The sequence below is a fragment of the Seriola lalandi genome, unplaced genomic scaffold (genome assembly GCF_002814215.2).
Source record: "Seriola lalandi dorsalis isolate HSWRI2012SDOR001 ecotype SW California unplaced genomic scaffold, Sedor1 jcf7180002054902, whole genome shotgun sequence".
NCBI classification, from domain to species: Eukaryota; Metazoa; Chordata; class Actinopteri; order Carangiformes; family Carangidae; genus Seriola; species Seriola lalandi.
In genome coordinates, this window is record NW_019525454.1 from 699,810 (window position 1) to 720,574 (window position 20,765).

At 40.3% G+C, this 20,765-nt stretch overlaps 3 protein-coding genes and 1 long non-coding RNA gene across 5 annotated transcripts; 1 reads left to right on the forward strand and 3 right to left on the reverse strand.

The window, feature by feature from the left end:
- Positions 1-1,337: 1,337 nt before the first annotated feature.
- Positions 1,338-5,137, reverse strand: nusap1 (nucleolar and spindle associated protein 1). 2 transcript variants are annotated; one of them, XM_023430373.2, is made up of 12 exons: positions 4,962-5,137; positions 4,742-4,807; positions 4,442-4,645; positions 4,046-4,184; positions 3,483-3,572; positions 3,255-3,367; positions 3,106-3,153; positions 2,514-2,692; positions 2,122-2,285; positions 1,904-2,017; positions 1,699-1,810; positions 1,338-1,611 (listed from the first exon to the last, which is right to left on the reverse strand). In XM_023430373.2, the coding sequence occupies exons 1-12, from the start codon at positions 5,034-5,036 to the stop codon at positions 1,524-1,526; spliced, it is 1,392 nt and encodes a 463-aa protein (XP_023286141.1). In that variant the 5' UTR covers positions 5,037-5,137; the 3' UTR covers positions 1,338-1,523. The 2 variants fall into 2 exon arrangements, with proteins under 2 accessions (XP_023286141.1, XP_023286140.1); XM_023430372.2 differs by having other exon boundaries at positions 4,037-4,184.
- Positions 5,138-6,000: 863 nt separating this feature from the next.
- Positions 6,001-8,341, forward strand: oip5 (opa interacting protein 5). Its single transcript, XM_023430375.2, has 5 exons — positions 6,001-6,249; positions 6,955-7,021; positions 7,243-7,365; positions 7,623-7,704; positions 8,126-8,341. Exons 1-5 carry the CDS (start codon positions 6,078-6,080, stop codon positions 8,216-8,218), a joined length of 537 nt encoding a protein of 178 aa, XP_023286143.1. The 5' UTR covers positions 6,001-6,077; the 3' UTR covers positions 8,219-8,341.
- Positions 8,342-8,656: 315 nt separating this feature from the next.
- On the reverse strand, positions 8,657-13,278 carry LOC111672816 (uncharacterized). Its single transcript, XR_002762039.2, has 2 exons — positions 13,037-13,278; positions 8,657-12,301 (listed from the first exon to the last, which is right to left on the reverse strand). It is a non-coding gene; the product is annotated as an uncharacterized LOC111672816 (long non-coding RNA).
- Positions 13,279-14,311: 1,033 nt separating this feature from the next.
- Positions 14,312-20,417, reverse strand: chp1 (calcineurin-like EF-hand protein 1). Its single transcript, XM_023430374.2, has 7 exons — positions 20,020-20,417; positions 19,194-19,266; positions 18,088-18,168; positions 17,338-17,465; positions 17,146-17,207; positions 16,336-16,458; positions 14,312-15,877 (listed from the first exon to the last, which is right to left on the reverse strand). Exons 1-7 carry the CDS (start codon positions 20,084-20,086, stop codon positions 15,824-15,826), a joined length of 588 nt encoding a protein of 195 aa, XP_023286142.1. The 5' UTR covers positions 20,087-20,417; the 3' UTR covers positions 14,312-15,823.
- Between the last annotated feature and the right edge of the window lie 348 nt (positions 20,418-20,765).

A 20,765-nucleotide genomic window follows, 5' to 3' on the forward strand; every position in this document is an offset into this window, starting at 1 on the left:
ATTTCTTTGCAGGATCAGAACAGCCTCCCAGAGCTGCTGTTTTGATGTGAACTGCCTCCCACCCTCATAGATCTTTTGCTTGAGGATGCTCCAAAGGTTCTCAATAGGGTTGAGGTCAGGGGAAGATGGAGGCCACATCATGAGTTTCTCTCCCTTTATGCCAATGACACAGAGATGTTCTTTGCAGCAGGAGACGGTGCTTTGTTAATTGTCATGCATGAAGATGATTTTGCTACAGAAGGCACGGTTCTTCTTTTCGTACCACGGAAGAAAGTGGTCAGTCAGAAACTCTACATACTTTGCCGAGGTCATTTTCACACCTTCAGGGACCCACCAGCTCTCTCCCAATGATTCCAGCCCAAAACATGACTCCGCCCCCTCCTTGCTGATGTCACAGCCTTGTTGGGACATGGTGGCCATCCACCAACCATCCAGGGTTGCACGGCACTCATCAGTAAACAAGACTGTTTGAAAATTAGTCTTCATGTATTTCTGAGCCACTGCAACCGTTTGTGCTTGTGAGTGTTGTTTAACGGCGGCCGAATAACAGGTTTAAGCACAACTGCAAATCTCTGGAGGATCCTACACCTTGAGGTTCGCGGGACTCCAGAGGCAGCAGCAGCTTCAAATACCTGTTTGCTGCTTTGTAATGGCATTTTAGGATTTGTCTGGCAGAACTCTTCCTCATTGGGCCTTTATCTGCACGAACCCGTCTGAGCTCTGAATCAGCCACAAATCTCTTCACAGTACGATGATCACCTTTAAGTTTTCGTGATATATCTAATGTTCTCACACCTTGTACAAGGTATTGCACTATTTGACGCTTTTCAGCAGCAGAGATCCTGTTTCTTTCCCATATTGCTTGAAACCTGTGGCCTGTTTAATGTGGAACGTCCTTCTTAAGTAGTTTCCCTTTGATTGGTGTCACCTGGCAAACTAATTAACACAGGTGTCTGAGATTGATTTCAATGATCCAAAGAGCCCTGAGACACAATACTATCCGTGAGTTTAATTGAAAGACAAAAAATGTAATGTTTATGACACTTAATTCTAATTTGCATAGTAACTTGGAACACGGTGCAGCTCCAGCAGCTCCAGCAGCTCTAACCCTGCATTAAGACATCTTTGCTGACTGACAGTTTCTGTCTCCACCCTCGTGTTAAGGATGTAGGAATAATGTATGTGATTCACTAACATTGTTTTCTGGCATGTAACAGGCGTCCCAGCCTCACAGGGTTGTTACTGAGGCTTGCTCTTATTCCAAAAATGATAACGTGCATCATGTTGTTCTCTCTGTTACTCCACCCAAACTGTAAGTAAACATCAACACCCAGCCGTCCGATTGGCACCATGCTGCACTTTATTAATGTATGTGTCAGATTTAAAATACTGCACAGTAGATTACATTTTGAATACTACAGAAGCTTGAATATTTTCTAATACGAGAGAAATGAGCTGCAGACAACGAAATATTTACAAAAAACAACAAGCTGTACAAACATCTACAAACAAGCGTAATATCACTACATCATGACGAGGCCTCTTCTCGCCCCGAGCACATTCTCCTTCTTCTGCTTCCTGTCTTCCATGTGTCTCGTTCTCCTGTGCTCCCTGAAGAAGATACAGGAACATGTAAGAGACAGATGTTCTGACAGTTAAAACTGTTTTGATTATTGATCAGTTTCATTTTAGACTTACCTCGTTTGGACTTGGTGCTGTTTGTAATTTTTCTGATGCGAGTCGGAGATCAGAGACTTGTTTCCTGTTGTTGCTGTGTTTTCGTTTGCGTCTCCAAAGGGCTTCAGTTTACCTTAAAAAATGAAATAAAAGAAACCTTAGGGGACTGCTGGTCTGATACTACAGTATATTCAGGTTAAACAGGGAAACTGAGAAGCATTTGTACCTTTATGAGGCTTGTAGGTGAGGGGACGAGACAGACTGGCCTTCAGATCGAAGCTCTGCTTCTGAGTTCCAGGAGTCGTTGAAGAGCTCGTGTTGCCGGTGAAAACAAACGTCCCTGTTGGAATTCAGGGAAAGATTTTAATTCCTTAACTAAATTAATCTACGCAGTGATGCACGTCTAAATTAAGATGTTACTTAGAGGATTTAAGGTAAAGGTACCTGGAGTTTTTGTGGCAGAGACAGTTGAGGTCTTGACATGGTTGGGCTTGACTGCGTCTGAGGCCTGTGTTTGTGGAGTGCTGGAGCTCAGACAGGAAGACATGCGCGCAGGCGTCTTCACCAAGGATTTCTTATACTCGTTGTCACGAGCGGCTTCTGAGAAGCTGCACACAAACACACGAGGTTGCTGCAGTGTCACACTGACCATGAACGTTAAAAAAGCTACAAGTTCTCCATGAACTAGAGTAAATAAAGCTTCACCGGCCGTCAGCGCCACTTCGCCGACTCAGCAGCAAAACAAGAACAGCTGTTCACTGAAGATGCTACTTAACAGCTGTAATGCAACAGCACTTGGCTTCTAGCAGAAGCCTGAGGAGGAGGAGGCAACTCACCGGACATTGATCCTGCGAGTGGAAAGGACAGACGGTCTGAAGAGTCCATCTTCCTTCGCAGCAGGTTTATTCTGCGGAGCTTTACTCGCCGGGAACAAAGTGTTTCTGCGTTTGTCTTCAGCTCGTCTCTTATTCACCAGAGCAGGACTGAACATGGAGACACGGCTCTGATTCACCTTCTGCACAATAGAAACGTATTCATCATTAACTTCACTGCACTCTGGAAGTAATCGATATACTGCAGCTGTAGTGATGGATGTTGAACACTCATTCTGCCGTTTGGAGTCTCTGACTCAAACAGACACAGGACGTGTTGGAAGCCGGTCTGATGTCTAAAATCCTTCACCCTGTTAAAATAAAGCTAAAAACGACCAAAGTATAAAATGTGGCTTAAAACTGGATAAAGGCTCCATTTTCAGTCTGGTTCTGGAAGACAACCACGGCGCTCACGCACGTGTGAAGGGGATGTGACGCCACTGACACACAACCAAATCAAACGGACCATTACCTTGATTCTCCAGGGCTGAAAATTGCTGGAAGCATTTGAGATCATTTTTGTTCTCAACAAAATAAAACAGGTGATGATACTCACTTGGGTTTTGCCGTCAACCTGCTGCTGTTTAGTTTTGTCTGAAAGCATCTGAAAAAGAAGATGGATGGAAGATAAGAACAAAAACAAGTTCACATAAAGTTTAAATTTAAAGTTTTCTGAATGCAGACGGTAGAGAAGCTTCTGAGTACCTTCACTTCTTTAACTGAATTTCTGAAGGTCTCTATCTGCTTGTTCTTCCGCTGGACATACGTGTCAATGGACTCCATCTTGTTAAAATGAGCCTCGTGGAGTTTTTTGAAGTCTAAAAAAACAAAACAAACAGAATTTACAAAAAAGATATTTAAAGAGATTTAAATAGAAAAGCACATCCTGACTGTTATGTGGCGTCTCAGGAGGAGACTGAATGGAGAACTTACTAGGGGTGACGGGCTTCAACAACTTTCTCTTCTGCTGGAGTCCTTGGTGAAGAGGGATTTTACCAGCTTTGGCCACTTTTCCCGCTTTTTCTGGACACATTTAAAATTTGTGTGAAATTAAAACATAAATGATCATAATTTTGTGTTAAAGTGAAGAATCTGTGAAGCATTATATTTAGCTCTAGAGCCTGTGCATATTCTCATTTGTCCAGGTCATAGTATCCTAAAGGAGTTTTAAATCGAAAAAACAACTGGACTTGATTATTTGTCTGGGAAGACGTTTCATCATCATCCTTGTGAACGCCCACAAGAGGTTAAATACCTGGGTCTCCACACCAGAAAGTAGGACCAGTCCCAGCCTGGTCAGATGCGTACATGAACTGATGAAGCCTCTTGGATGAGAGATGAAACGTCTTCCCAGACAAATAATCAAGTCCAGTTGTTTTTTCAATTTACAACTCCTTTAGGATTTAGCTCTAGAGGGAACAGGCTATTCAGCAGTAGAAACAAACAGCTCAAAGTTTGCCTGCTCTTTCCCCAACAATGACACTAACCTGCATCACCTTTCACAGGTGCTTCATCCCTGATGTCAGGCTCCTGCTGCTGCTCAGGAAGCTCAGTATCATAAGCATCTTTGACAGAAGACACTTTTCTCTTCTTTGCTCCCCTGGTTGATGCAGACGCAGCCACTTCAGTGTCGCCCTGAAAGGAACAACAGTCGTTTAAGTCTCCAATCCTCCTGAATACGAGGAATTGATGCTGCAACACAGCGACTCTTTGAACAGGGATCCTATAGGACCAGCTGTGGAGATTTCTACCAATCAGATGTGGGGGTGCACATGCACAGAAACGTGCGCTACGATACAATCATTTCCATATTAAAAAAAGGTGCTTGTTAGATGCCGTTTAGTTCTGTTACTACCATGTATTTGTGTTGGGTATATTGTGGTGTGTAATACCTCTGCAGCACTTGGAGGTAACTCAGCCTCTATCGCAGTATCAGAGATTTTCCTCTTGATGTTGTTTCCTTTGCCTCGACGTCTGTTCACAAACACATCGGTCCTGGAAACTTCTTCCCTGCGAGTTGAATCTTTATTTTCCTGATCACTGCTTCGTCCTGCGTTTTCGTCTTCTTGAACAGCAGTTTCACCCTCATTATTCCCCTGTAAAACAAGAAAGATGTTCACTTAAAAAAAAACAACCCGTTGCTCGAGACTGATCCCACAACAAAACAATACCACGGACCAGGAGTGAGTTACCTGCTCTTCCGCCTTGTTCTTTTCCTGTTGGTAATGCTGCTTGATCATTTTCAGGAGCTTATCAGCCTGTTTAACACAGAAATGCTAGTTTAGTCGAGTGAATTCTTCCCAAATACAAACACGTGTAAACATTAGCTTACAGTACACGCCCAAACCCGCTACCGCTCAGAAAAACATGCTAACTACTGGTAAGTTCATTTAAAAAGTGCAGCTCCATTACCTTCATGTTTGCTTTAACTCCGAGCTCCTTGGCGAGACTTCGCAGCTCTGCATATTTCATCGAGTCCAAATCCATCTCGATGTGTTAGTTTAGTCCGTTTAGTGAAAAGAAACCAGCAAAACACACGATTTGCTTCTCTAACGCAGTTTCATCTGTTGCGGCGCCGGACCGTTAAAACCGCCTCTGATTCAAAACACAGCAGTTGCAGCTGCAGCTTTTCAATTGGCTCCTGGGGCGGGACCGGATGTGCGTCACAGCCAATCAGCGGGAACATGCCTTTTGTAATGTTTCTTTCATTGTCACTTAACGTTTTTAGCTTGAATTTCATTTTGACGCTTAAGATTACTTTTTTTTTTAATCACTATTTTTGGTAAAATGTTAATTAATATTAATTTGCTTGATGGCGTTTTTTTTTTTCAATACAAGTTTATTGAGAAATACAGAACAATACAAAAGAATTGTGCAATGATAATCTCCAGGGGGTTACAAACATATAAAAGAAATAGAATATTACAGAGGTATTACAAAAATATATCAAAGAGAGCACACATGGAAATAGTTTTAATAGCTTTCTTATTAGTGGAGTAATTAATGGTTTTTATATATTGTTTGACCTCATTGTTAAAAATAGAAAAGAGTGTTTTTTTGGGCAGTGTTTCTGCATTTATGGATATGCCATTTTGCCAAATATATGATCATATTAATTACATAAAAATGTCCTTTTTTTTGTTGGTGGATAGTCAATGAAGCCAAACAATACATGTTCAAAGCAAAAGGAAAAGTGTGGTAAAATGCAAGTAGAAATTAAATCACAAATATCCATCCATAATTTGGTGGAAAAGGGGCAAGACCAGAATAAATTAAAAAATATCTTCAGGGTGTCCTTCACAAAAAGAGCAATTAACATCAATATCTTTCGTCAAGTGTTTACAACAAATGTTCTTTAGCAGTACGTGTTATTTCTCACGTACGTCCAGAAGGGGGCAGAGTTTCGCCGAGCAAACATCACAGAAAGAGGTGAAGAAGAAGAAGGAATATACTTCCTGCTTTCTGGTCCAGAGTTCAAACTCTCAGGCGGGACAGTCAGATAATCGGATTCCGTAAATCTTCAGCAACATGGAATATGATGAAAGCCTCTTAATGCAGCGTTTCGATGATTTTAAACTGATCACAGAGGCACGGCACGAGGAACAGGTGACTCTCCACTGCGCGCGCTGTAACACCGTCCTCGGGGACTCCTTCAGCGTCTGTGGGGAGATTAAATGTATGGACTCTATTATGTGTCTAAGTAAGTTCACTTCATCTCTTATTGCCGACTCAGGAAGTAATACAAGAATTGTTAGCGTGTTTTAGATATTGAGAATAACGCTCGTGTTGGTAATGTCACCTGCTGTGTGTGTCCCGACTGTTTGTGTAGTGACTTTTGACCTTACGGCGACTGAACACGTCACGAAACACATTAAAACAGTTAATTGTGACATTTTGGAAATTAAGAAAATAAAGAAAAGTGTCATTTCATACAACAGATTAATGTGTTTGGACAAAATCTCAGCTCAATATCCACCTATGAGCTTTTTCTGGACCTTTCCACCACATCTCATGGTCTGCCTAAATGATGCAGCTCATTTAGTTAGTTGGTTGCTATGGAGATTACACATGATTTCTAACACTTAGTGGTCTCCATGACAACTGAGCAAGACTTAATGTTGCATTTGAAAGCTTTATAAATGTCTTTTTGTATTGACAGCATGTTGTTTAGTTTGTGTTTTGCAAAACTACTGCTCATTATTAATCACAAAAACTGCTATTAGTGCCTTTTTAATGATTTGGTGATTTCAACATTCAGGCAATTTTGAGATTTACACATTTTGTATGCTAGTCTTACAATAATTCATTGTGATATATATATATATATATATATATATATATATATATAATACTACAATAGGTATACATGTGCACACATGTTGACGTTGCGCTTGTCTCCCTCCAGGAGTAACCAATGATGTGGTCATCAGTGATGCAATGGAGTCAGGGCATACAGGGGTAATGGCTGATTGGTGAGTGAAAGCAGCAATTGTATGTTTGTTTTTGACACCCTCACAAAACGTGTTTTTATGAGTCTGTGGGTGTATGGATCTGTTGTCATATGCAAACCTGTGTCCTTCACCGGCGCCCACAGGTTACTGACTGTCATCGAGGACCATGTTCTTAGTCAGTTTGTTGTCGGCTGGTGACTGAAAGGTTTGTATTTGTTGTCACTGCTCTTGTTTATTTTCAGCATCTACAGTTCTGTAAAATGCTGCGGCTGCCGCTCTGCTGTGGGCCGAGTTATTCACTCAGCTCCGCCACGTTTGGACGTGACTCGCTCCCTCTTCCTCCTCTACAAAGCAAACATCAGTTGGTAAGTCCTGCCGCTTCTGCTGAGCACACAACCATATTGGCTTTTTGTGTCCAGGTCACTGCTGTCTGGAGAGGCGAAAAACAAACAGGTGCCTTGTGAGTGTTTATCCATTAAATGAATGGATTTTTTTAAAGCTCAGGTTAGAGATGAAACCCATTTCTTTTTGCTTTTTGCTTTCTTTCATACTAGTATAAAATCACTGTCGTCTATATTAATTGATCCTTTAAATTCTCTTTTCTTCTTCTTTCTCTGTGCAGTTACATCCTCAACAGCAGCTCAATGGTGAAAGCGTCCACACTCACATTCGATATGAAGCCTCTCAGCGAAAAGATGAGTGAGGTGAGACAACAAAATCTAATATTGTGTTTATTCTGACGTGTTTAATTCCTGCATGTACAAATGCAACAGCTCAGTTTGTTCTTCTGTCAGTACTGTAGTGACACACTGACTTGTTCTAGGTTAATTAACTCTGCATACTCTGGACATTTTTATAACGCTAATTCAAAAATTGTACATATTATCTATGAATAGATAATGAAGTTTGAAAGAATGACAGGTGGGTGGCGCCAGAGATCTGAGGCCAAAACACGTCAGACTCGACATTCCAGCAAATCCAGTTGCCATGATTTTGCAAAGTTTAATGGGACAAAGAGCGACATTGTATAAACTTCCAGGAAGGAAGGATGAATGTGACTGGAAAAAAACAAAAACAAAAGCTTTTTAATGAAAAAACTAATTTGTTCTTCCCTTTCGACGGCAGGTGAAACAGCAGTTTGAAGCTCAGTTGGGTCGGATTTCACACGTTAGGAGCAGACTGTCGGACAGGAGTGAAACCAGTGACCTGGACAAGTAGTCTAGACTGTCCCTTGTCCCGCGGGACCATGTGCTCTTCAGTCCGCTGCCTCCTGTAGCGTTTGTGTTTTATGTTGTAATGTTTTTTTATGTTTTCATTAAAGGGTTTTTGGTGATGCAGGCATTGATGTGTCTGTTTATGTCCCTGCAGCTGCCTCACTAATCTGTTTTTAAAGGATTCTGGCTTGTAGTTTTTGGACTGAGATAAGAGCCAGGCTAGTGTTAGCGCACACCCTAGCATAAAGACATCTTTGCTAACTCTCAGACAGTTTCTGTCTCCACCCTCGTGTTAAGGATGTAGGAATAATGTATGTGATTCACTAACATTGTTTTCTGGCATGTAACAGGCGTCCCAGCCTCACAGGGTTGTTGTAACGTGCATCATGTTGTTCTCTCCGTTACTCCACCCAAACTGTAAGTAAACATCAACACCCAGCCGTCCAATTGGCACCATGCTGCATTTTATTGCTGAATTTCTGATACAGATTCATTTTTTTTTTAGTTAATACAAAACCAGACAAGAGGCTCACACATAATAAGCATGCCCACTTCCTCCGTCTGGAGTGCATAGTTTCTACACAGTCCACCTCCTCAGTGGAAAAGTTGATTAACAAAGTAATGTCATTAATCTTCTTACCTAGGCTTTTGTGTTTTCTTTTTTTTTTTTTCATGCGGAACAAAGGTTGGTCAGTGTTTTTCAGCTGCACTGTGGCAGTTCTGCCAGGGCCATGTTTGACACAACAGACAGTGAGAGCAGAAACACTTCAAACTGCTCTCCACTACTTCTTCTTTTGGTGCTGTTTAGTCTGTAAAAACCACAACTGATGATCAAAGCTACTTCAACATGCTTGTTGTCGTGTCAATCAACCGTCCCCAAGTTGTCACCTTGTCACAGAACATCTGATATGAACATTTCAATATCCTAATTACACCCATTCACATTACAAAGTTGGATTATTGCATGCAATACAAATCATTCATTATTCTGCTAAGTCATGCATATTTTTTAAACCCATATATTCATGTTGCTAGACGCCTATTTGCTTATAAACTGTGATTATAAATCCCCACAAAGAGCATTACAGGGTTTTTAGAACACATTATTCAAGACAGAATGATGGTGGTGATGATGATGACGATGATGATGATGATGGTGCAAGTCAGTACATAGAGAGAAAGTGCTTTTCAAACAAGTGTCAAGTTCGTTCAGTAAGTACTTTGCAGCCACAGAGTTACTGAAAGCCTGTTTCTAAAGGAAGGGTTCAGTGGATGTAAAATGCTACAAGTGTTAAAATGTAAAGCATCTCTCATGTACTGATCGGTTTAGATTATTGTTTTTGTGCTGAAAGAACAGGAGGCAGGGAAAATAGTCTCTGAAAAATAGAAGTATTTAGTTAAATTTGTCAGTGTAATACCGTTATGCTACAGAAGTCCTCACACCTTGTTCTGCAGGACGTTTCCCAAACCTTCAGAAGTGATACTGTATTTTAAAACCATTTTAAAACCAAATATTATACCACTCCCCAAAAAAGTGACCAATGGATGAACAGCTACCATAGGCATAAAAGAGAGAGGGGGGGGGGGGGTCCTTTTAACACGTACACCCTGGCACTAAACTCATGCATTATAGTAGGTTATTGCTTCTAAAACTAATCAAATACAATTTTATGGATTGAAATATAACGCTCTGAATCCCAAAACTATGAGGTGTTATGTACAATACAATGTCATGGTGAGATCTTAATTCTAGGACTAAAACACCACGTTGGATCTCTACCAATCAGATCCAAATCTAGGATTAATTACACTCTTAATAATATAGCGTTTCTCTGAAGGTTTCTATCGTTGTCACGTTTGAGACTTGTCTCCTGGGAGCCTTTTGGATCTCTCTTCTCTACCTAACTCTTTGGATGCTTGAGAGTACATGAGTACATTTTAGAATATCTCTTCAGCTTTTTTTATTTTAAAGATAAGAATCTTAAGAACCTACAGCAGGTCTGTTAGAAAGCACTAACTTATACTGAGAATATACGCCTATGTAAATCAATACTTTATAACTGCATATCCTGATCGTGTCACACTTCAGTTAATGTTTTCATTACACGACCTAGACGTGGAGTAAAGGAGGAGATCTTGCATTAGTCTAAGATTTGAGGGCACAGCTGTCTCTAGATGTGGTGGAGTTAAAGGTTTAGTACGTCAGTCTACCACCCTTTAATTTGACTGAAATGGATTCCACGGTTTCGAGCTCCAGCTTAGTCTAGAAGTCGGTTTCATTATTCTTCATGAAGCAAGCATCACTACTGGTCATGCATGGCTACTATAATGTTGGCACCACAGTCCCGCTAAATAAGCTAATGCACGAGTCTATACATATCTTAATGGAAGACATTGGTGATTTTGTTGCTTTCAAACAACTTGTCACTTGTTTATACAATATACAGTTTGGTCAACAACATGACAGTTAAGATCAAATATTGCACAAATCCCGGAAAATTTGATTTTTTTTTGTATAAATCATGTAAAAATGAACAAAGAAAGGTGGAAAAAATGATACCAGGGTTTCCCTCAGATAAGGACAAATACATGGTGAATTAAAGCTGCTATTTCAGCTCAGTTTACTGGACACATCGAAACAGCAGATTAGAGACAAAACGTGGTGTTTTCTCTTCATTTCTGGATGATTTTGTCTCATGGTTCATGAAACAAAAGGAATCAAATTCAATTCTGTCTCTTCTGCAATCGTGTTAAAATGATCTTGATATATCACTAATATGATTTCAAAACATGAACTAATGAGAGCTAATGTTAAAGGGGAAACAACAAAATGAGAACGTGTTAAAGCAAGAAAAGGATAAAATAAGAATATACACAGGAGGATGTTAAAGGGGGAAAAGACAAAAACCTTAATGAAGAGTATTCTACGGGAGGGAAACTGGACTAGATTTTCATAATAAAAGACCTACTTTAAATACTATAAATTGCCAATTTTTTGGGGTTAAGTCACAAGGGAAATATCTGCAATTCTGTCTCTACCTGCAGTTTGTGAATAAACCTGCAGACTTGACGAGGGAGAGCACTACAAATCCCAAATGCTAAAAATGAGAGCATGGAGTAAAAATACGATCTCGTGACCTTCCTTTAGAACAGATGCACAGGAGACCATAGTTTGAGTGAGACAGTGTTTTTTCCCAAAATGGCTGAACTGAAAGTAAATGGCGGTGTGCATCCTGTGCTTGTGGGCTGCTTGGTCTTCTCCTATTCACCTGTTGACACCCTCACTAACTAATCCTCTACGACTAAAACCAAATTCATCCAGGAACTATATATATATATATATATATATATATAAAACTGCTGTGGCGCTTGACAACCATTTAGCTACTTGTACTGATCGCACTCCCTTTCACTCCTGTTGGACTTGTTATGACAATGAGGTAGTGCAAAAGAACAAAAAAACAAAAACACACCCTACGAGTCTAATTCAATCACAAGCCTTGATCTTTGCTACAGTATCTTGTGTCTTTACTTTCTTCCCAGAAACCAGGAGCACTTAGTTTGTTCATTATCAAACTGCTTTGATCTTCTTACAGCGAAAGTGGGGATTTTTTTTTAGCTACTACATTTACATGCAGCCTGAAAAGAATACAACCCCAATCTGACTGAAAACGCCCAAAACATGGAGACTTTCAGACACATACAGCCAGTGCAGAAACTCCATGGCTTTTCAGCCAGCGTCAGGCTACATGTAGACATAGTCAGATTGTGTGTGGTGGAAGTCAGACCAGCCCGAAATCTTGGATGTTGTCCTCACCGACGATCAAGCTGCAGAAACAGGCCAGGCCGAGAGGGGATGCCGTGGAGGAGAGAGGGCCAGTGTCCCAGCAACAGCAGGAAGGAGGGCGCCCGAGTCCCAAAACCCCAAAAGAGGTCATCTTCCCACTGACTCCTTGTTCTTTACCTCCACAGGTCTGGGTGGTGGTGGGAGTGATCCATCAATGGTGCTCAGGTTGATCTGAAGGGAAATGTTCCTCCAGTCTGGGCTTCATCTGGTTTCCCAACTGCATTCACTGGGAAACCCTTCCTAGAATTAAAAATGCACATTATTTGTATTTTACTCTACTGTTCTGTTTTAATCTGTAAATTTGAAGTTGTCTCATCTACAGCTGAGCAACTGAGGGACTAGGCTACGTTATAAACACATCTCCCTATTATTTTCTTCAATTAACTGATTAAACCTTTGGTCTATAAAGTGTCAGAAAACATCTTGCAATTTCCTGAAGCCCAAGGTGACGTCTTCAAATGTCTCCTTATGACCAACCAACAATCCCAAACCCAAAGATAATAAATATACAGTGATATAAAACAGCAAATATTTACAGTGGAGAGCTGGGGAAGGTTTAGTTTGAAAAATGACTCCAGCAACAAATCAATTATCAAAATGATTCATATCAATTTTCTGTTCTGGTTTCATCGCTGCCTGAGACAAACCCTGGACTTTGTTCTGTGGATGCACATTAATGCAAATAACTCCTCACAATATGACAGAGCTCTTTATGATTTAACTGGAATATGGAGACATGCACATAAACACGGTGTAACCCAGTGACATAATAAATTCAGGTGTATGATGCTTTGACTTCCAGCTAAGGGAGAGAGTTGTCTTGCTTTGGAGATACAGACTTTACTGACCAAAAATAACTGAAATAGCAGAATACATATTACATTTCTGGATGCGTTCAGCCTTTAAACTCCCGTGGCAATTTCCTAAATGAGAAAAACGTTTAAGTTAAAGCTGCTAAGTACAAAGCACACTGACCTTGGTGTGAGTTGGTCCGAAATGGTGCAGAGATATTTCGGCTGTGGTCTGAGCTGCAGCTGCACACAATGGTAAACAAAAGCCGGGGGGGGTTCTTCCTCCACAGTGACACATTTAGGTCCCCTGAAGTGGACGTATGCCGGGTTTATCTGTGCAGAGGGACCGCACCGGGTGACGACACATTTAAAAAAACAATAAACCGAAAACCTCCGGGGGCCTTCTCTCCCCCGCCTCCCCCTCCCTCCCTCCCTCCCTCCCTCTACACGCCGGAGAGGAGAGAAGAAGGTCCCCTCGTCCCCTTCTCCGCACACCCTCCGCTCTACGCCATTTTCGCTCTGCTACTACGAGCCAGCGGAACAGCGCGATTGTGCCGGAGACCTGTCAATCAAAGTTAACGCCCGCCCCCGGAAGTACTTCTTCTTTTCTCCCAACGGTCATCAAGCAAACTAACTAACTGCCAACAGAACTCAAGCAAGACAAGAATCAACAAAAAAAAAAACGAAATAATAAATCTATTTTAAGTAAAAGGGGGAAAATTTAAGTAAAAATATATAGAAACTAACACTAACATGTATTAAAGTATCAAAACAGTAAATTATGTGTGGAAAAGTAAGCTAAAGAGCTCTGTCGGTTTTATGCTAGGTGGTGCTATCTGATCCAAATTAGTGCTGAATGAACAATTAACTGAGTAGTTGCTCAACATAAAATTAAATATACATTTATCATTATTTAAAAGCAGACATGTTAGACTATTTGTCTACATTTCTGATTTACTTATTGATTTACTGACTAAATTAATCATTTACCTAATTACTATGGACAAACATATCAATTAATGGAAATAACTGTTAATTGAAGCCCTAATCTAATTCAATCACATTTAATAACTTTGTTTTTCATTTAGTGTCTTATTTTGCTAAATTCACTATTTAACAGCTGCAGAACTTCACTAACACATGGGTGAATAAAATCTGTGGGACTGAAGGTAGAATATTGAAAAACTTACTACAATATGATAGTGCTGGTTTAATCGGTAAATATTGGCATTGGTTCACATTTGTTATATATTGAGTCTTTATTTTTTCAAGCTGGATTTCTCAAATCCACAATAAAAATGACAGATTTTAGTTTAACCCTCTGACTTGGACCTCATGTTAATTTATACTATCAACTCAATAAATCTGGATACAATAGTACAACATTCAAAAAATAAAAGATAAAAAAAAACACGGGCCCTCACCAAACTACAATAACCTCCCAATAAAAGACACAAAGAAAGCATGGCACTTATTTTATTCAAATCAAATTCATGAATCACTTTGATAATACCTAGACCAACATCACATTACATATGAATCATATCTGATTGATAATCACATAATGATTGACAAAATGGTTGAGCTTAATTTCCTGCACTCACTTTCCTGCTGGAGGGTGTTCTTGTAATGATTTAACAAATTCACATTAAAGATTAAAGGGTCAGACATTTCCACTCCAATTCATGTAGACTAGCCTGTACAGAAAATATATATTAACGCATTTGATTCTCTTTTATCAGATGGAAGTAGTCAATGGCAAAAGGAAATGCACAACAAATGTCGATCAGTGCATAAAACAAACACATTTTTTCTTTGCCACAGCAAGACTGATCATATAGACAGAGGCATAGCACGTTATTGTGAGTTTACCTGGTCTAAGTCTACAAACTAACCGTTCCACAGCCCAATTTCCACCACAGGGCCTGACACTGTTAGCCAGGGCTTTATTTCTCATTCAGGGGGGAAAACTTTTTAAAGCAGGCCACAGTGGCAGTTAAATCCTTATACCGTTTTGCAAACGTACCATTTTTACCTCTCAGAACAGGTGCAAGGGAAGACTTACATGCTAGCCAAAGAGATGGCAGCATTTTGTGTGAAATGTTCCTTCTAAACACCACAGTTTTAGTTGTAAATGAATAACCAGTTCTTAAAATACAATATTATAAACACAATGACTCAGTGATGTTCCAACAGGCCTCAGGGGGTTACCGCCTTTGAAAGAAGGTCAAACTTGCTTTGGTTTTAGTCCAACAATTGAAACAGGTAATTACAATCAACTGGAAGTAGCTAGGTTAACCCATGCGAAAAACAAAACACAAACATGGCCATTGGTTCCTGTTTACTGTTGAGATAATAACTCACAAAGGAGAACCAAAGCCATGGCACTTCAGTGAGTAAGGTCCTGCTTTGCTTCAAGGGACAAATTTAGGGCTGGCTGGTCTGACTTGCTCTGCCACAAGTCAAAGAAAAGGAGTCATAAGATCATGTTAGCATTAAAAACACTGTCTGTTTTGAAGTGGCATCACACATCTTACAAGTTTCGCTTTGAACTATTGCATATTTGTACAGACAAAGACACAGCAGCATGTGCTAAATATGCATGGAACAGTATGAGTGAAAAGCTTTACCATACTGTACTATAAATCATATTTATGTGAAAAGTGGAACAGCAGTGGCACCAACTGTGACTCTCTACAAGTTTTCTAATAAATAATGTTACTTGGAAATACATAGCGACATTGCATAAAACAACCCAAGGCACACAACTTTTCCCTTTGTTTACAGAGCAGTGCAAAGGTAGAAACTCAAGATCTATGACATTATCTACGTAATGCTTGGTCTGACAGTGTGTACTCGGTGTGTGGGCCACAGCAGCCTGCTGAGAAGCTGGATGAGGTTGCGTCCTGACATCAACTGACTTGTTGAAGCTCCACTCAAAATAAAAAAAAAAAGAAGAAGAAAAAGAAACTTAGTGCAGGAACCGGATGCTCATTTTCTGTTCCACATCCACCTTCTCCAAGACCTGAGAGAAACAGAACAGAACAAGTTTAGCTACTACTACAGTTTGATGTTGTGGTCCTGTAACGTTCAACAGGCACAGTGTGGCAATGTCACAGCCAGAAACAATGTATTTGGTAAATATTAACTCAAAACATGAGAGAATTCATCTTGCTCTCATAGTGACTGAACAAGGACACGTGTAAAACCAGCCTGTACAGTGTAAAGTGTCCTGTGGGGAATATACGGTGGTCTCAGTTTTCATTTCTGTGGTCTCTAGTTTGAATCCCACCGAGGCCTCCAATGACAAAAATGTACAGTATGTACTCATGGTCGTGGCACATGGTCAGACATTTGAAGCCCACTTCACTTAGCATTTGTTTTGAAGTCCCTAGTTTAGTACGAACAGAACACAGTAGCGTACGTAAGTACACATGAGAGCTGTATGTAAAGTGACAGATTCCCTCTGAACACAAAACTTGCCTTGATGAATTCATTGAAGGAAATGGAGTTATCTCCGTTCGTGTCAGCCTCCTGGATGGTCCTATCAGCAATGCTGCCGAGCTGTTCATCTGAAATGTTCACACCAACCATCATCCTCAAGACCTGGAGAGAGCCAAGAAAAAGTCCCTTTAATGGTGTAAAGATTCAGAACGCGTCATGATGTTTGCCCAAACAAGATGCTGAACTGTTTTGAAAACAATGTTAATACCACAGGTACTTAAACTCTGCACAAGATAATTTGTAGGTTTTTCTTTTAAATGGCAAGCAGCCATGCTTTACAGTGGGAATTACATGATAAATAACAGCGAAAACATATTTCCAGAAAAACAGGCAAACAAACATTACACTTTGAGTCGCATGCTTGGAGTCTCTCGGGCTCGTGCATCACACGAAGCGGGCGACACAGAAATGTTTTGCACAAAACAAGAGATCTGTCTGAGTCATTTAACCCCGAGCTTATAGCAATTACAGGTCACACAATGTCACTGAAACCGAGATGGCTTCACAGAGGGACAACAAATAACACGGAGGCAGCACAGAGGAAGACAAAATACAGGATATTAGACTGTCTGGGGAAAATCTACCTGTGGTTAAGGAGAGATATCACATCATTATCAGCACAAGGGCAAAGTCTTGTCATTGACATGGTAATCCTTCTCTCTGCGCAGCACATTGAAATAGATATTGCACAACAGATCTTGCTGGTTTACTTATTTTGTGAAGGAGCCGTTTCAACAAACTGTGCCGTGACTCAGCGTCTTATTTACATGACAAACCCATCCCACTCACCTGCAGCAGCTCATCCCGAGAGATTTTGTCATCTCTGTCCAGGTCATACAGACGGAAAGCGACTGGGAAAATAAAAAAATATGTCAGTCATAAGAGACATAGTAATCCCACATGGTGAAATCCCCTGAATGTTCACGGTACTGGTCACCAGCTCCACCCGGACACGCCCGTGTGAGCGAGCTCTACACTCACAGAGCAGTTTGTTTGTCCTGCTGTTGAGCGGCTCGCTGGCTGTCGCGTTCTTGTTCTTCTCATTGTCCTCAATTGGTCTGAAGTGAGCCAAGGTCCGCATGAAGCCCCTGAAGTTCACCTGGTCCTCTCTGAAAACCACAGACAAACAGAAAGACACGAGATGGAGAATTTAATTTAACTTTCTGGATTTGGAAACAGACACAAAATAAAGTATCACAGATTCTTTTGTGTTGGCTCAGGTTACCATTCTGCTCGAAGTAAACATTAGCTGTGTGGGAAAACACAATGAAAAGTCCAACTAGTCGTAAGCCAACACCATTTTACCAAGTCAAACACTCTCCACCTCTATTCTCGAGTTCCTCTGAAGCAAACAGGCCAAAACCAGAGCAACAAGAACACATCTGAAACCATTAAAAGCCATGGCTAAAATTACAACGCCTACACATCTGACTTTTTGGGATTTTAATGATACATCTGCAAACATCTGGTTTTCAGCTTCCAGACTGATAAAACAGCCAAACAACTGCCAAATATACATACAGAACCTGCGGTGCACAAAAACCCACGCTGATTTTTACTTTTTTCTACACAGAACTGGCAGAAAAGACTGAGCGTCTGAGTCTTGAGTCAAGCAGCCACAACGGAAAAGCTTGATGGTCTGGTTCAGCTTTGTGGTGGCTGTGACTCAAACACAACCTGCGCAAAACAAGATCTGTCAAAGACCACAGGCCAATAACAGGGACAACTCACCCCTCAGGGAAGAAGGCATTGATGATTCTGTCTCCCAGAGGATTAATGGCCAACTCTGGGATCCTCTGGAAATCTTCTCGGCTGCAGACATCAGGAGATATAATCAGAGTGAAAATTTAACATAACATCTTTTAAGACAGGATGTCAAAATAAAGAAACTGTCTTTAAAAATGTACAATTTCCCACAGATCTTAGTCTGTCATCATCACCTTTAAACAGATCTGATACAGGCCGTGTCTTCATTATGAATTAAAATCAGACAGGAAAAGATGAAAGGAGAAAGAAAAGATGGGAAATATATCATTTTGATCATGAAAATAGTGGCTGGGAAGAAATATCAAGGTTCTTGCTCCATCAGCAGGACGGGAAGTTATTCTGCTGATGTATATATACGTTAAATCTCATTGTTATGGCAACTAATGGATGCTAAGAAAGTCACCTTAGTCATAAATGAGGCTGTTCCTGTCTGTGTGCTGTGACAGAAAGCACTGGAGCAAGAACATGTGTAGCCAAGAACTTTATTATGTGTAAACACGACATATTTCAAAATTATGAGTTCCACGAAACTGTAGAGATTTTTTTATTTTTATAAATTCTGTCCCCAGGAGACTGATCTGCAAATGAATCCTCTTCTCCAGATCGAAGGGCTGTGTGTTTTAGCAACTTTAATGATTACTCATTTCTTCACCTATTGCTTGTTCTGCCCAGATTATGAGAAGAGTTAACTAGAAGTTAATCAAACACTGAGGTTTCACTGAACACTGAGTTCGTTAAGACTCGATGTGAAACTCATTTGAGAATGAAGGACGTGAAGGGGGAAAAAACACATTGAAAGCAGGAAAGATAATTTCCTAATGTCTTTCTAATAATAGGTCTAGCACTGCAAAGCAGACTCTTTGGATCAGTACGCACCAAAACGAGGCTTTTGAAAATTCAATCACTTCTCACTTAACGAACTAATCTGACCTTCGTAATAGAAAATGTCCTGTGAGTCAGTGCTCATTACCTGCCATATTGGTGGGTAAGGGAACCAAACTAATCAGCCACATCTCCTGACTGGTGTTTAATGGGTTTATTTACACAGCGGTGGTTATGTTACTGCTTACCTGAGGGTGCCGTTTTCACCTTTATCCAGACTGGTGAAGCGGCTGTACAGGCGAGTTATTTGACTGTGGGAGACTGTGGGTAAAACACCAAACAGGCATAAATCTTTCTACCAAATGACCAGAAAATAACAGATATACACTGCTTCAGGCAAAATAACCTTTCACCTAAATACTGGACCTCATTACATTACCTCATTAGAGTGTGTTGATTCAACTGTATGGTCATTTTGGAGGTTACAGGTTGTGGTGTTGTTGAACTGTATTGCATTATATGGTTTATATGGTGTTTGTATTATTTTATATATTTCTGTATAATCAATACCATAAACTACAGTCTCCAAATTTGTCATAAGGTTGAATCAACACCTGTCTAAAACAACCTTCATAAAGGAGGGTTTACTGCAGGGCTGCTGTATTAGACTGCATCAGTTTTAGCTGGATGTACCTAATAAACTGACAGCTCAGTGTATGTCATATAAATGTAGGGGAATAAAAAGTAAGATACTACCCTCTGAAATGGAGTATAAAGTATAAAATAGCAGAAAATGGAAATACACAAATAAAGTACAAACAAACAAAAATTGTACTTAAGTAAATGTATTAGGTTACTGTTACTTCTCACCACTAATTACACAGTTACTGCAGCAATTTAAGTCACACAATCTATGTTATTAGCGCAACTTCCTGTTAGTGCGTGATTTGGAGATTTTACATGGGAAACAACAGGCGTTAAGGAGCCGGTTAACTGCAGCGGTACTTAATGGTGTAAGTGCAGTAGCTGATGTGTTTAGTCTTCATGACAGGAATTAGCCTGAGCTCTACTTACAGCCGGTCTCCTTCTTAATTTCTTCAATCTCCTCTTCTCTGAGTAACGTGGACGCCCTTGATCCCATGATGAAACGTTAACGGAGGTTTAAACCGAGCTGAGTCGCTAGCCCCCTTTTTTTCTTCTTTCTTCTTCTTTTTTGCGCAACCAAACCAGCTGTGAGAGAATTACGACCCTGACGGACGTTAAAGTTAGCAAAGAGGCTAACTTAGCGAGCTAAAACAAAAATAACCCAAAAACTGCTTCGTTCGCGGCGAAGTGGAAGAAAAGCCGAGAAATAAACACAGAAGTTTTCTGTCCAACTGTCGATGATACTCTCTGTCCTATTAACGCCTTCCCTTGATATGTCGTGTTTACATGTTACCCAGACTGGTATCGGGCAGCTTGTCTTCCGGTTTTATGAAATGGGTGGGCAGGTACTGAACAAGGCCGCCTCCCTCCCAGGACCCAGACCTTTAGGTAGCAGAGTTCCCTGCCTGCTCAAAATTAGAAGATATTTATTTTTGGTACTCACTTATATTTCAAATGAAAATACCATATTTGGGACTATTTTAAACAAACAACTATACAAGTTATAATTCAAAATAAAAACGAGCGCACATCTAATTTGAAAGCTCATAGATTTCGTTCGGTCATGCGAGAGAAAAACAGATGTGAAAATGTCAACATTTATCTAGAACACAAAAACTGACTAAATTAATAAATTATAAAAAAAAAATCATATTTTAGATAAGTAAAAAAAATAT